The following is a 16,038-nucleotide window of genomic DNA, read 5'->3' on the forward strand; positions in this document are numbered from 1 at the left end:
CACACACGCATGCACACACACACGTGTGTGTGTGTATATATAATGGAGTCAGGGGCATGGTGGCTCACACCTGTAATCCCAGCAACTCAGGAGGTGACGCTGGTAGATTGCTTGAGGCCAGGAGATTGAGACCACCAAGAGCAACATAGTGAGACCCCACCTTTAAAAAAATAAAAAAAAAAAAGATTAGCCAGGTGAGGTGGCTACTGGAGAGGCTGAGGCAGAAGGATCACATGAGCTCAGGAGTTTGAGGCTGCAGTGAGCTATGATTTTGCCACTGCACTCCAGCCTAGGTGACAGAGTGAGACCCTGGCTCTAAAAAAAAATTATATATCACATGTATTTTTAAAAATTTGTTTTTTATTGAGATATAATTTACATTCCATAACATTTATCCTTTTAATGGCCGGATGCAGTGGCTCACACCTGTAATCCCAGCACTTTGGGAGCAGGGAGGCCAAGGTGGGTGGATTGCTCGAGACCAGGGGTTCAAGACCAACCTGGCCAACATGGAGAAACCCCATCTCTACTAAAATATACAAAAATTAGCCAGGTGTGGTCGTGCATGCCTGTAATCCCAGCTACTTGAGAGGGTGACTCATGAGAATCACTTGAACCCAAGAGGCGGAGGTTGCAGTGAGCTAAGATTGTGCCACTGCACTCTAGCCTGGGCGACACAGTAAGACTCTGTCTCAGAAAAAAAATTAAATTTTTAAAATGTACAATTGAGGGATTTTAGGATACTCACAAAATTATATAACCATCATCACTATCTACTTCTAAAACATTTTTTATCTTCCCAAAAAAGAAACCCCGTTCCCATTACCAGTCATTCCCTGTTCCTTCTTCCCTTCCAGTGTGTTTTCTGTCTGTATGCATTTGCCTGTGCTGGACATTTCATATAAATGGAATCATGCAATATGTGGCCTTTCGAATCTGGCTTCTTTCATTTAGCATAATGTTGTCAAGGTTCACCTATGTTGTAGCATGGATCAGTAATATTTCATTCCTTTTATAGCTAAATATTCCATTGCATAGACGTATCACATTTTATTTATGCATTCTTCTGTTGATGGACACTTGGGTTGTTTCCACCTCTTAGCTATTGAGAATAGTGCTACTGTGAACATTCTTATACAAGTTTTTGTTTGAACATCTATTTTCCATTCTTTGGGGTATATACCTAGCAGTGGAATTCTTGGTTCATATTGGCAATTCTATGTAAACATAGAATTTTCGAGGAACCACCAAACTGTTTTCCATAGCAGCAGCATCATTTTACATCCCCACCGGCAATGCATGAGAGTTCCAACTTCTCCACCTCCTTGACAACGCTTGTTATTGTCCATCTTTTTTATGCTAGCCATCCTAGTGAATGTGAAGCAGTATCTCATTGTGGAAAATAAGTATTCCATAGATTTTTAACCTGAAAAATCCTTTTTAAAAAGTAGTCTTACTTCACACCTTCCATATGTAGAACACATAGGAGAGGAGCCTCTTCAGGTGAAATGGGGAAGAAGGCCCAAGCCACCCCTCCCAGTAGGTGCAGAGGCAAGTCCTCTTGGGTGGTTTGAAGACCTAGGCTTGATGCCCTTCAGCTCTGGAATCTGAGTCTAATCACTGGAGACACGTCCTGTGCAGCAGCTGCCTCAGCCCTCAACCTATGCTGGTTGCCTGGGGAACCTCCTCACAGCATTTGGCCAAGTTGTGGGTCTGCCTTGCTGCTATGTTGGGGTTGCCACAGTGAGAAGAAGTCGGATGGCACCTCATCTGTGGTCCCAGCTTTGAGGGTGGCTTGTGTGGGAAACAGGAAGCAAGCTGGAGAAATGCCAGCAAGTCCTGGAAGGAAGATCCTAGGTTTTGTTGACAAAGGAGGAGCAGAGGCGCATAGTGGCTGATGAGGCCATAGCCAGTGCAGGGTTTACTGAACTCCTCAGCTGTGAATAGCCGTGGTAGTGCTAATCTTCTGAGATCTAGAGTGCGGCTGCTGGAACACTCCCAGGCCTGTCTTCTATTCCCACCTCTCTGCATTAGCATTCTAGGAGCACCAGGCACTCTGCTGTCTGATGGGTGGAATGTTCTGCGTTCTAGTGTTGCCTTGGCAAAGAGAGGATCCCTCCCAAGTTCTGCTCTGTTGATTGCAATGCTCTGCTTTCCACAGCTGTCAGTGGTTTGAGTCATCAGACACAGATTGTTCTGTTCCCTCGGATTTTAGGATAGCTTTCTTCTTGTATCAATGGCTAATTCTTTGAAAGAAGATAAATTATAGTACATACAGGGACTTTTGCTTAGCTGGAATATTAGATTAACCCAAGCACCTGGTTTTTCCCCCATGACTGTTGATTGAGTAAAATGCTATCATGTCTCTTTGAAGAATGGAGCTTCCTAATTTTACATATGTGGAAACTGAGACCCAAAAGTCCTAGTAATGAAGGAGAAGGAAGCATCAATTAGAAGCCCATAATTTCATTGACAGCTCTAGAATTAGAGAATGTTAGATCCAGAGCACCTTAGAGACCATCTAATCTGACTGTTTGGTCTATTCAATGTGCTTGTTTAAACCATTGTATTACCAACAGTTGTGTGTTGATTGTGTTTGTTTTTATGAAATTTCCCAGGGGATGGTGTTCGCTGAGTTTTAGTCCAAGGCATAGCATGCTAAGTGGTCAAGACAGTAAGTGATAGGAGAAGTCACTGGTGGAAAGGCTGTGGGTGGGTCCTAAAGAAAGAGTGCAATGTATGCTTGAGGACAGGCAGGGAAGATACTGCAGATGGGACAAACAGCCCATGTAGAGACGCAGATTTGGGAGTGACTAGCCGAGGTCTCCTGGATGTCTCAGAGAGCCAGTTGCAAAGGATGTAGATGGGAGGGCCTTAAACACCCACATCAAGAGCTTTGCTCTGATTTCTACCTAATCTGGGACTTCCAAGGAATTTTGAACAGGATCCAGGCCCTTTTCTCCATTGTTCCTGCCATGACCCTGGCCCAGGCCCTCCTAATTTCTCCCCTGGTTGGTAACCTCCTAACTGGTATCTGGTATCTCTCCCTCTCCACACAGGCTCCCTATCAGGAACTTTCTAAAATGCAAATATGATTGTGCCCCTTTCCTATAAAGCACTTGCATGGCTTCCTGTTGCCCACAGGACAAGATCCTGGCTTAAGTGGCTCTGTGTGGCCTGCCCCCCTCCTTCTGCAGCCTCACTCCCACTGTACTTCTGCCCTCAACAGGCTCCCTAGTTTCCGAGCAGCCAGCTCTCACTCACTGCCTGTGTCCAGCCTTCTCCTTCCCTCCCATTTGCTGCTGCCGCCTGGTGAACTCCTATTCATCTCTCAAGACCCAGTGCAAATTTCTTGTGTAGAGAAGCATTCCTGGATCCTCCTGAAGACACTATTATGCCTTGAATGTGTTTCTGTTTTGAAGCTCACTTCATGTTACTTCCAAAATACTGGCTGCTCCCATGTTTTAGTGTTTATTGTGTGACAGGCACTGACCCAAGCCCCATACTCACATTATTTTATGTTATTCTCACAGTAACCATATGAGGTGCATTCATTACAGCCCCAGTTACAGATATGGGCACTGAGGCTCAGAGAAGTGGGTGACTTGCCCAAGGCATGCAGCTGAAGGGTGATAGCTGGCGTTTGAGCCCAGATCAGTTCATATCGACTTCTGCAGTCGTTAGTCTCATGCTCCCTGGACCCCCATTGTCTGGGGGGCTTAGGAAGTGTTGAGCATTTGAGGGAGCAGTTGAAGGAGTGGATGCAGCAGGGTTGCTATGGTGTGGACAAGATGAGGAAGTGGAGGGAAGTTCAGTGAGGGCAGAGGCTGGGTTTACTCTGGGGTTAAAGTGATGAGAGACTATCAGCCCAGCTTCCCACAGTTAAGGGTTTTCTTTCTACCTTCCTTTCCAAGTGGCAGCCTATGGCCACCTGGGAAGAGGCCTGCGGGACTCCAGGCTAAGCAGGTGGCATGGTGACAAACACCATGGCAACCTGCCTCCTTGCTAGGGCCTAGAAGGGAGGGAGGACCTGAGAGAGCACAGGGTGCACACTGAGTTTTCTGAGTAGGATCCTGAGAGGTGGCTCCCTTTGGGCCTGGGTGGCTTCTGCCCTCCCATGAGGGACCCTGCCTGCAAGGTCCCATCCCAGCAAGGGAAATGCCTCTTCCACCTTTGTCCCTGATGAATAGCTGGCTCTGGGTTCCCAGGAGACTGTTAGCTGTACCCAGGTACAAATGCCACCCCCTTCCCTCCCCCAGGCCAGGGAGGAAGGAAGAGGGAACTCAAGAGGAGGCAGGTGTGGGGTTGCCAAGCAAGATAGTGGCAGGGACAGCTGGGACAAGGCCCTCATTGTAGCAAGGCCACACGCAGCTCCAAGACAAACCAGGCATTTTGCCTGCCTCCCAGGACTGGGCCTAGCACTCTGTCTGGACTTTCCTGGCTCCTTAGAATACTCACTCACACTGGCTTGGAAGACCCATCATCAGATCTGAGTCCTGCCTCTGCTGGAAAGTCCTCCTGAAGGCTCAGCCTCCTTTTTGCATCCTCCCAAAAGCCAGAAGGGCAGGGGTGATGGTGGGAAAGTTGTTGGTGAAGACAGGCTGACCCGGGCCGGAAGCCAGAGCATGTCACACCTGCAGCTGTGTGACCCTGGGCCCAAATGCAGTAACAAAGCCGGCCTTGAAGGATTGCTGCTTCAAGTAATGGACCAAGGCAGACGAGAGCACTCAGCATGGCCACCTTACCACCGAAGGATTCAGGCAATGGCAGGTGATCCTTGGAGCCCTTGCCCATGTGCCCCTCTGCACCGTAAGCTGTTCCTGGTCAAGATCCTCCTGTGCCCAGGAGGCAGTGAGCCATTTATGGCCATCCTCACAAGCGTGGAGGAGCACTGATGTCCTCTCAGCCCCAAATCGCCCCTCCTCCATGGTTCCTGCTCTAGAGGCCAGCCCTACAGTTCCAGGAGGCCCTGCCTGGGTGACTGGGGCATGATGAGTGGGAAGCATTGCCAAGCTGGGGCAAGCAGCTCAGGTGACAGGTGTGGTGTCGGCAGGTCCTGCAGCCCAGCACCCAACACCTCCAGGCAGACAATGCTGGCTGTGTCCAGACCCTCCAGGGGAACAGGCCATGTTCTATGTCCCTGCCAGGAAACAGGCTATCTGAGTAGTGCCTTTGTCCACTCAGGAGGCAGCCCCGCCACTGGCTGGGATGACCAGGCTCCGGGGAGGCCCTGACGTGGGAAGGGGGTGGTCCTCGGGCCAGAGACTCTGGGGTTTGAGATCCAGCCCCTCAGCATCTGATGTTGACCTGGTTTCGATATTGGCTCTGCCACACACCTGGGATGTGACTTGGCCAAGTCCCTTCCCTCTTGGTGGCTCGATTCCTTATCTGTAAAAGGGGACTAATCACAGCACTTCCTCATAGGGTTGTTGAGAGGAGTCAATGGCATAATGTACGTAGCGTGGTTGGCACGAAGTCTGGTGTGCAGTGGGGCTGGGTGAATGCTTCCCTCCAGCATGGGGAGAGGTCCGGGCACGACATCCTCAGCCAAGTCTCCTGTAACCCAGGCTGCTGTCCTCAGTCCCTGCTGTTACTGTGGAAGGAGGGGACTGAGGTCTCTGGAGCTGGCAAAGGACCAGCACATTGGCTGCAAAGAGCCCAGGTTCCCCACTCTGCCCCAGACTCCAGAAACTTTGGGCTAATGCCCAGTATAGCCCTCCTCACAGCAGCCAAAATCCAGCCCAGCATGGGGCCTCTCCCCTCCTTAAGCCCTGGAAAGGCTGCCCTTGGAGCCCAAGCCTCTACCCAGGAAAGAAGCCTAAGGACTCGGGGGCAGGAACCAGGGGCTTGAGTCTACCTGCCCACTTAGCAAGAGGCCCAGTGATGGGTCTCTCTAGGCATGAACGCTTCCTCCTGGGCCCACCCACTGGGACACCCCTAGCGGAGGGCCTCTGCTCCCATCCACCCCAGTGCTCATCTGCTTTAAATTTGTGCCCCTACATTCCTGGTAGATGCCAAAACCAGCATGCGCATTGCATGGGTGGGTGCGGACATGCCTGTGTGCCGCATGGGTGCGGGAGGGCCTGGCTGCATGTCCTGCGTCATGGGCTGGCTGCCTGAGCACGTTCATGGAGACACGTGCGGCATGTCTTGGAATGGCAGGGACATGGTACCTTCTCGTGTTAGTGTGTATCCATATGTCTTTCTACACATGTGCTGGTATGTTGGTCTGTCTTGTCTCCCCTGTAGACGGGAAGCCCCGAACCACGCGCCAACTGGGAAGGTGATGGTCGGCGAGACCAGCCCATCCTAATTCGGGGTTCCTGGTCCTGCTCCAGGAGTCCTGCGGCCTGCAGCCCCTACCAGAGAGGGAGGACTGAACAGCAAGGGGGTGTGTGGGTCTGAGTGTCAGGGTCCTGGGGAAGAAGCAGGCCTGGCTCGTAGAGTAGAAGACTTGGTGCCGGCAGTCAGGAGGCCCTGCTCCTGAAGCCTCTGTGACGTTGGGCACGGCCTTCACTCTGTCTGGGGCACATTCACTCATCTGGAGAACACAGGGTTGGACTGATTATTTTTAGCCACTCCTGACAGTCGTGGTTTTAAGTTGGGTGGTGGGAACCTGTGCACCAGCCCCATTCAATTCATTGGTGGAGGCAGCCGTGGCCTGCCAGGCCCTCGCTCCTGGGGTGTCCTGCTGAAGGGTGAGAAGAGAAGCCATGCCGGGCAGCGGCCCCAGCGAGAGGATGACATGGCCTGGCCCGGCCTTTTCCGCGGGCCCCCCAACCCGCCCTCTCTCCTCAGCCCCCGGGATACCGCCCATCCCACCCCTTACTCGGACCCGCAGCCTCATGGCCATGTCCCTGCCGGGAAGTAGACGGACCTCTGCTGGATCCCGCAGGTGAGTCTCCCCCTTGCTCACAGCCTAGGCTTTGGAGGGCGGGAGGAGGGCACACGGGCCTCTCTCCACCTGCCACCAACTTGCAGTGTGTCTTTGAGCAAATCATTTCCCATTCCCATCTTTAAAATGGGCTTGCTAACACCTGCCTCCTCCTGGAACTATTTAATGGCTCAGATGACACAGTGGATGTGAGAGTTCTCGGAAGGCGTAAACCACTGGATTTCTGCCAGCAGTAGCCTCATCAATAGGCTCATCAATATTGTTTGATTTTCACAACGACTGGAGGGGAATCTTGCAGTCATCCACTTAGACTCACTTGGTGTCCCTTGGTTTTTACCCCCGTTTTTACAGGGTCCTCCTCCTGTCCCCACCCCTGTCTGCCCCATTCTTCTCCACCTCTGTCTCAGTCTATGCAGGGATCTCCTCTCCTGGGTTTGGGGAACCCCAGAAGTTGAGGACCTTGATAAGAGCATATGAGGCCCCACCCTTGCCCCACAGCCCTGCCGGCCCCCATTCTTGTCCCTGGGGAGCCAGGAGGACCAGCCTTCTTCTGGTTTTCCATCTTGATTTGCACTGTCTGTTCTGTCACCCCTGTCTGTGCGTCTCTCTCTCCCTGCTTCTCTCCCCTGTGGTGACCCCAAAGCGGGGGCACTTTGGGCCGCAGCGGCCTGGCAGTGTTCGCCCAGTGTCCGCAGCTGCCCGCCAGCCAGAACGAGCACCTGCCTCTTCTTCCTGCCTCCAGGCGCACCTCTCCACCTGTGAGCGTGCGGGATGCCTACGGCACCTCTTCGCTCAGCAGCAGCAGCAATTCCGGCTCCTACAAGGGCAGTGACAGCAGTCCCACGCCAAGGTAATTGACCCCTCCTCTCTGGGCCTGGCCCTGCTGGCTGGGAACAGGTTGTCCTGGGATGGGAGAGGTAAGGGAGCAGGGTCATGTTCTAACCACCCCCGACGCCAGCATAGCCGCTGGCTGTGTGACCTTGAGCAGATCATTTCTCCTTTCTGAGCCTCAGTTCCTGTCTGTAAGATGCATATGATAATATACAGCTGTACATAAAAAAATACAGTGGCTTAAAGAAACTAGGGGTGATACTTGCAGAAAAGGAGCCAGGGGTCAGCAGCTCCCTGAAGTGTCAGGGACCCCATGTCTTCTCCTGCTGCTCCACCATCCTTGGTGTACAGCTTTTGTCTTTGTCATCACAGGTGGCTTCTGTACCTCCAGGCATCAGGCCCGCCCTCCAGGAAGGAACAGGTGGAAAGGACCAAAGCCCTCCTCAGAGGTTGTTTTTCTGAGAGGGACACCTTGCCCCCAAATCCTGCCAGTTCTTGCTGGCCAGAACTGGGTCATGTGAATAACTCTAGCTGCAGGGCCAGTTAGTGTCTTCCCCAGAACAGCACCACCCCAGACAAAATGGGGGTTCCGCTAGGAAGAAAGCAAGATGAGTATTGGGAAGCAGCCTGCAGTGTCTACCATCATGCACTTCTCAGGGCAGCCCTTTGAGAGTGGCAGAGGTGGGACTGGCTTGGAAGGCGAAATGTTACGAATGCAGCATATGCCAAGTTGTAGTCTTGGGTGAGGTGAACTCGGACTCACAAAGCAGGATCATGATGGAGAAGCAGGTGTAGGGGAGCTGTGGGTTCTTGAAGACCAGGAAGCAAGAGCTGTCATGGTAGGCCTTGTCCTGCTTCCCCAGCACTGAAATACAAGTGGGAGGTTGGGGCGTGTGGGGAGCCAGCATAGGCTCCGGATTTGGTCTCATCCTGTCTTGAGCCTCCATTTCCTTTCTTTAAAGTGGAGCTAATAACTCGGAAGCTTCAGTGACTTGATATCTACAGACCGCCTGTGCGTCCTAGTTGGCCAATAACTGATACCTCCTGTTGTTAGAGCTTTGATCTGACTTAAGGCCAGGAGATGCCTGGCCTGCGGCCCCCATGGCTGGAGCACCTCCTGGGAGGGCTCAGTGGAGAGGATGTCATTTGTGTGAAGCGATGTCCAGAGCCACCGAAACAGCCGCTCTTAGATTTCCATCGTGACACACGTGATGGGTAACACTCATGTGCAGGACCCATGCCCCAGCATCCTGGCTGTAACACCACCCCAGATACTGGGGGACATAGGAGTAAAGTGTTAATTTACATTTTGAAAACTATATAATTGGCAACTTTAATCTTTTCTATTAGTAACAGATTTTGTAACACATCTCGTAACTGCAGCCCATGGAGGTGATCCCAACCCCAGGGCTGAGAATTGCTCCCAGCAAAGGGTCTTCTTCCCCACAACGAGGGTTGCTGCCCCTGGGTGAGCAGTGGGGCCACAGTTAGGTCCCCTCTGCAAATAGCCAGGCTTTCCAAGGCAGGAATAGCTGAGAAACATGCATCATAGCATATTTTTTTTCTAATTTTAGTGTGTGTGTATATATATATACACACATATACATATACACACATACATATATATACACATACATATATCTTTTTTTTTTTACAAAGAGCTAGTGGCTAAAAATGTATACGTGTTAAATTTTATATCAGGGAAAAATACTCATGAAAGCAAAATGAAAAGAATGTAAAATAGTTACTTCCTTTCTAATCCTCAATCCTTACTAGTTTAGCTAATCTTGGTTCCCCCACTCCTACCACCCCTTGCCAAGCAGAGAGGAGACCTGCGTGACTTGGCTTGAGTTGACCTAGGGGCCATGAGGTGAGTACATAGAAGAAAACCACTTCTCATTCCACTTCTATCACCACTTTCTCTTTGACAGTTTACAACTTACAAGTACTTTTTCCTCAGTAAACACTATACAGCTTCCATGGAACTTTTAAAACTGCCTCCAGCTTGGCTGCTTCAGCAAATGGGCCTCACCAGGGCCTGCCTTTTCCAGGCTCATAAAGGGGCATTGCCCCTCCCTAGACCTGCTAGTCACTCTCCCCTCAAGGAGCAGAGTTGGATGGCAACAAGGCCTGAGTCTCGCAAGATGCATGCCCAGGTTTTAAGCCAAGATCCAAGGTTTCTTTATGAGCAAAACAACCAGCAGCCAGGACGCTGAGAGTAGAGCTGGTTGGGCCATAGTCTGTTGTGGATTTGGGGCATTCTCCTTCCCGCTGAAAGCCTGGCCCTCCCTCCCCCACTGGCACCTGACTGCCCTCTGGGTGGAAATTCCTTCCCCTTTGCCCTGGTAGGGCACCATGTCAGTGCCGCCCTGTGCCGGGAGCAGTGCACGTCCAGCCTGCTGCCACCCCAGAGTACTGCAGTGGACAGGTCCCTGCCCAGATCTGGCAGGTGTTCATGTGTGTGCTCCCATGTGACCCCGGAGGTGAAAGTGTGAACATGTGCCTGGGCTGGTGCCCTAGTATGTGTGAGTACCCACAAGGCACAAGTGTGTCTCCACGTATGTGGGCATGCAGGTGCGAATGGACTGGGAATTGACATCCCAGGAAGTGTGCGTGCATGTAGTGCACACCCACATGGACACAGTGGGGATGAGGAGTGAGAGTGCCAGGGCATGTATGGAGATAGCTGTGCCTGTGCGTTTCTGCCCTCCCTGTCCCCAGGCTGTGAGGGATCTCAGCTCTAGAGAGGAGAGCTTCTGCTTCCACTTGGGAGATGTTTCCTCCTCTGCGGGGGTGAGTCCTTGTCTGCCATGCAGACCCAGAATCTGCCACTTACACCTCAGTTTCCAGCCTTCAAACGCATTCTCTGGGTTGGAAGACGAGGTATCTGGGTTCTGGGGTGCACCACCAGGATTGTCTGAGGGGCTCGGGGCAAGAGCTAACCTCTTTGAGGCCAGCGGCCCCTCTAAGAGATGAAGACAGTCCCTACTTCCAGGGCTGCTATAAGGATTGACGGCATTGGTCAAGCGCTTGGCCTGGTTCCAGGCTTACACGTGTGCTCTGGGATATATCTCCCCACCTAGCCCTAACTAGAGGAGCCCCGAAGCCTGCATCCTGACTTAGAGGAACTCTACTAAAACCTGCCTTCCAGAAGGCTGAGGGTTCTCCTGCCTTGTGTGGGAGACCTGGCTTGGAGCCATCTGGTGGCTGGGGATGGTGAGGCTGGCGTCCCCTTGCTCCCCAGAGGTAAAGCACCTGTGCCTTGCCTGACCTCTTCCTCCCTCTGTGATGATGGGCATCCCCTTGCAGGCGCTCCATGAAATACACGCTGTGCAGTGACAACCATGGCATCAAGCCCCCGACCCCGGAGCAGTACCTGACCCCCCTGCAGCAGAAGGAGGTGTGCATCCGGCACCTGAAAGCCCGACTGAAGGACACGCAGGACCGGCTCCAGGACCGGTGAGTGGGTGGCCACGAGCAGCCCTGGGGGTACCCCACCAGCTCCACACTCAGGAAAACCAGGGCTCTGGGGTACCTCTTGGAAGGAGGAGTGGCTGGGGGTCTCCCAGCATCATGTGCTCTCTTCTTCCTAGCAAAGCCTCGTTTGAGCCCACTTGCAGACCCTCACCCCCGGCAGCTACTTACCTTGACTGCTCCACGAGGCTGTTGGGGGCCAGGCGGGAGCGGTTTCCCATGAGGGCCTGCCCTGTGGGGCCTCCCGCCTGTGCAGTCCTCTCCCAACTTCAGCCTGGCAGCCCCTTTGGCTACTTCTTTTCCTCTGGCTCCCGTCTTCCAGGAGTTGGAGCACAGGGCTTCTTTCTGACTTACTTGTCTCTTTTGGAGGAGAAACAACTCTATCCTTCCTCGCTTCCTCCCCAGTGAGTCGCCAGAGGGCTTGTGGCCAACCTCAACTTCAGGCCCCGGAAGCCATCTACTTCCTGCTGTGGAGGAATATCATGAGAAGCCTCTTGCTGAGCTCCTCCCCAGCCCAGGTGTCTCCCAGGAGCCCCCGCAGGCCCGTCTGAGCTCATTCTCAAGTGCTTGATCCCAACCCTCCCAGTTTCTACCCTCCGGCCCAGTGGCTTTATCTTTGTGATCTACACTTCAGGGCGTTGATCTCCCATTGTCTTAACTATCCTTCTCTGGACTGTGTCTATGCAAATGTGCAGCCTATTGTGAGCTGGCCAAGGTGCTGTGTGGGGCTGGAGCTCAGAGCAGGCACGATGATCGCTCCTTTTTTCCTTTCTTTTTTTTTTTTTATACAGCAGCTTTATTGCAACGTAACTTACATACCATATAGTTCACCTATCAGAAGTACAATTAGATGATTGCTAGTATAGTCACAGAGTTTTGCAACCATTACCATGATCTAATTTCATAAATATTTCTATCACCTCAAAATAAACCCCATTCCCATTAGCAATCACCCCCAATTTCTCTCCAACCACCCTAGTCCCTGGCAACCACTAATTTTTCTGTCTCTATGGATTTGTCTATTCTGGACATTTCATATAAATGGGATCACGCTGGATGCATGACCACATCGTTCTTGACCACAGCTCTGCCAAGCAGCCAATCCGGTTTGGATTTGTTGTGGTTTTAAACTGCAGGCGGTTACGGGTAGCATTCAGTGAGCTTCATTGTCTGCAGAGGGAGGGTTTCTATTTTTATTTTCCCTCATCTTCCCAATGATGCCCAGGATCCGCGTGGCCTTTTGCACTAATGCCTCAGGGAGCAGATGGCCCATCTCCCAGCTTCATTTCTAGGGCCAGCCCCATGGCTTAGAGCAGACCATCTGCCCTGTGTGGTTTGGGCAGGATGCCCTGGTGTGGGTGTGCTCACACCTTGACTCCCTGGTCACTGTCTGCCTGTTACTCCCACAGGAACCTATTGCAGGTCTTGACATGAAATATTGTCACTCTCCCCACACTCTCTCCATATCGAGTTTCATGCCTGTGCTTCCTGCAGTGGCCCACCTTCTGTTCCTCAAAGACACCATGTGCTTTTGCACCTCTGTGCTTTCGTATCTGTGTCCCCACTACTTGAGATGCCCTGCCCTCTATCTTGCTCCCTGGGCAAACTTACCCTTCAAGACGCACTTCAAATGTCATACCCACTGAGGCGTGGACAAGGATCAAAGCCATGGCTCCCTGGGGTTTGGCTGGGCCCCAAGGAGAGAGAGGCAGAGACTGGCTGAGCGGATCATGCCCAGTTCCTTCTTTCAAACTCACTCTTTCTCCCAGGGTGAGGTGTGAGTGAGGAGCAGGGTGAGAGGCCAAGAGGGTTACCTAGAGTGGGCCCCCCACCGGAGGCAGGAAGGGTGAAGGCCAAGTATCTCCTGCCCCTCAGTACCTGTTGCCTTGTCTGTTATTGGCACTCTAAGCAGCTCCAGCTGTGTCCTGATGGGTAGGTGGGCCCCTTCTAAGTGATACCATTGCTGACCTTCGTGGCCGCTGCATCCCCTCAGCCCCCAATCCCTCCAGCATATTGTGGAATGAGATTCGTGGGCCCATTTCCTGAAGGAAATTTCTGATCTGGCTTTGAAAAGTATATGGTGCTTGATCTGGGACGATCATTCTGCTGGGCTGATAAACCCCAGAGTGACAGGCACGGGCATTTGTAGATTTTACTGATGGGAATTTAGGGTTTAGGCTGAGGGGGCTCATGTGGGCTGCCACTAGGAAGTGAGTGAGAATGCCCGGGACAGGGTTTGACGTCTCCTGGATGATTTTCTTTCTTCCTCACTAGTGTTAATCAGTCGCCATTCTGTCTCACTCTGGTTTTACCTCTAGACCTGATGGCATATTTTTCTAACTTACCTCCCTCCCCTTGCACCCCTGGATTCATCTGTGACTCAGGAATTTGAAAAGCCTGAGCATTTCTGGACAAGAGTCTGCCGACTGTCTTGTTCACCTGGTGCTTGCTCCCGTCGCTCAGGAGTAACTCTGTGCCTTTCTCGTTGATCTTTTCAGCCTTTCCTCTTTAAGATACAAGATACAAGGAGATACAAAGATACAAAGAAGAAGCTTCTAGCGTGGATAGATGAGAGCCACCCTGTTCTCATCACTCTCCTGGTTCCACCCACCACTTCTCATCGCTCTGTGTGAGGGATGATGTAAAATCATCAGCCTCCTCCAACATTGAAAGCTGTCATTTCTCTCCCCAGGGGTCTCTGGCCAAATATTCCTCCACTGAAACTTTCTGCAACCTGCTTTAGTGGGTACTAGGAGGCTACATCACTTTCTATAGAGCAGAGATTTTCTGCCTAGTTTTTGTTGTTTCACATTAAGATTTTATTAGGTTTTTATAGCAGTAGCTACAAAACTTAAAAGTATCTTTGTTGTCTAGTCTCTTCTCTAGATGATGGATTTGAATGTTGAGAGTCACCTAAATTCTGGGGGTGGGGGGTGGGGGAGGGAATTCGAGTGGTGTCTCCTCCCGACCTTTCTTCTCTCTCCAGGCAGAGGCTTCTCCTGTCTTCACCCCTCAGCCCCTCTCCCCAGCCACTCTCACTCCCTACTATAATAAAAAGGCGTTGAGTTTGTCCTTCTGTTTTGGGTTCTGAGCCGCAGCAGCACAGGGCCCTTCATCCTTGGCAACATTGTCCTCTTCCTGCCTCTACTTGGCGGTGACAGACCAGGCAGGCAGGCAGTGAGCATGTGTGTGTCTCCTTGGCTCGCAGGGACACAGAGATTGATGATCTGAAGACGCAGCTGTCACGCATGCAGGAGGACTGGATTGAGGAGGAGTGCCACCGCGTGGAGGCCCAGCTGGCCCTGAAGGAGGCCCGAAAGGAGATCAAGCAGCTCAAGCAGGTCATCGACACCGTCAAGAACAACCTGATTGACAAGGACAAGGGGCTGCAGAAGTACTTCGTGGACATCAACATCCAGAACAAGAAGCTGGAGACGCTGCTGCACAGCATGGAGGTGGCCCAGAATGGCATGGCCAAGGAGGATGGCACCGGGGAGTCAGCCGGTGGGTCCCCTGCCCGCTCCCTCACCCGCAGCTCCACCTACACCAAGCTGAGTGACCCAGCCGTCTGTGGTGACCGCCAGCCGGGTGATCCCTCCAGCGGCTCTGCTGAGGATGGGGCAGACAGTGGCTTTGCAGCAGCCGATGACACACTGAGCCGGACGGACGTGCTGGAGGCCAGCAGCCTGCTGTCGTCGGGGCTGGACTGTGGCACCGAGGAGACCTCGCTGCACAGCTCCTTCGGCCTGGGCCCCCGCTTCCCCGCCAGCAACACCTATGAGAAGCTGCTGTGTGGCATGGAGGCTGGTGTGCAGGCCAGCTGCATGCAGGAGCGTGCCATCCAGACAGACTTCGTGCAGTACCAGCCTGACCTTGACACCATCCTGGAGAAAGTGAACCAGGCCCAGGTCTGTGGGACAGACCCTGAGTCAGGGGACAGGTGCCCAGAGCTGGATGCCCACCCTCCAGGGCCCAGAGACCCCAACTCAGCAGTGGTGGTGACAGTGGGTGACGAGCTAGAGGCCCCAGAGCCCATCACCCGCGGACCCACCCCACAGCGGCCTGGTGCCAACCCCAACCCTGGCCAGTCGGTGAGCGTGGTGTGCCCCATGGAGGAGGAGGAGGAGGAGGCTGCCGTGGCTGAGAAGGAGCCCAAGAGCTACTGGAGCCGCCACTACATCGTGGATCTGCTGGCTGTGGTGGTGCCAGCTGTGCCCACGGTGGCCTGGCTTTGCCGCTCCCAGCGGCGCCAGGGCCAGCCCATCTACAACATCAGCTCCCTGCTGCGGGGCTGCTGCACTGTGGCCTTGCACTCCATCCGCAGGATCAGCTGCCGCTCGCTGAGCCAGCCGAGTCCCAGCCCAGCGGGCGGCGGCTCCCAGCTCTGAGGGAGCCCATTCCGGCAGCGGCGCCTGCAGCCTGACCACTGATTGTAGGGATGCCGTTCTCCCCTCCCTTCTCCCATGGGCATCGTCTTATTTATTTAGTTTTGGGTGTGGAACTGTTTGTTTTCAAGGTGTTAAAACAGTCTCGTGGCAGGAGCAGGGGTTGGAGAAAGACATCCCAAAGCTTCGATGGAGAGCAGGGAAGGGGGACCCAAGGCAGGAGGCACACCAGCTGGACAAATTGCAGGGAGGGGCGGGAGCAAGGGCCAACCCGGCCCCTCTGTCCCCCTGGCCCTTCAGACAGGGCCAGCCCTGCTCAGGAAGTCTCTGGCTGTCTTCATCTGGGGAAGCCCGGCTTGAGTTGTCCACAGGCCCCTGCCCTGCACTGTCCTGTCCAGTGCCCTGCTCACTCCATGCTGTCTCTTCCAAGCCACCGTGCCCACAGCCCAGACT

The 16,038-nt window shown here is 53.0% G+C and overlaps 1 protein-coding gene across 12 annotated transcripts in view; it reads left to right on the plus strand.

The window, feature by feature from the left end:
• The window catches only part of SNPH (syntaphilin), a 37,444-nt gene extending 21,758 nt beyond the window's left edge, over positions 1 to 15,686 (plus strand). For 2 of the 12 annotated variants that reach the window (XM_032142822.2, XM_032142829.2), the window contains 6 exons: positions 5,425 to 5,452; positions 6,250 to 6,391; positions 6,799 to 6,895; positions 7,539 to 7,745; positions 11,036 to 11,185; positions 14,409 to 15,686. In XM_032142822.2, the coding sequence (XP_031998713.1) occupies positions 6,846 to 6,895; positions 7,539 to 7,745; positions 11,036 to 11,185; positions 14,409 to 15,588 (1,587 nt within the window). In that variant the 5' untranslated portion in view covers positions 5,425 to 5,452; positions 6,250 to 6,391; positions 6,799 to 6,845 and the 3' untranslated portion in view covers positions 15,589 to 15,686. The other 10 variants (XM_032142817.2, XM_032142820.2, XM_032142821.2 and 7 more) reach the window with 9 other exon arrangements.
• Positions 15,687 to 16,038: the final 352 nt, after the last annotated feature.

This window comes from Hylobates moloch, unplaced genomic scaffold (genome assembly GCF_009828535.3).
Source record: "Hylobates moloch isolate HMO894 unplaced genomic scaffold, HMol_V3 SCAFFOLD_21, whole genome shotgun sequence".
NCBI classification, from domain to species: Eukaryota; Metazoa; Chordata; class Mammalia; order Primates; family Hylobatidae; genus Hylobates; species Hylobates moloch.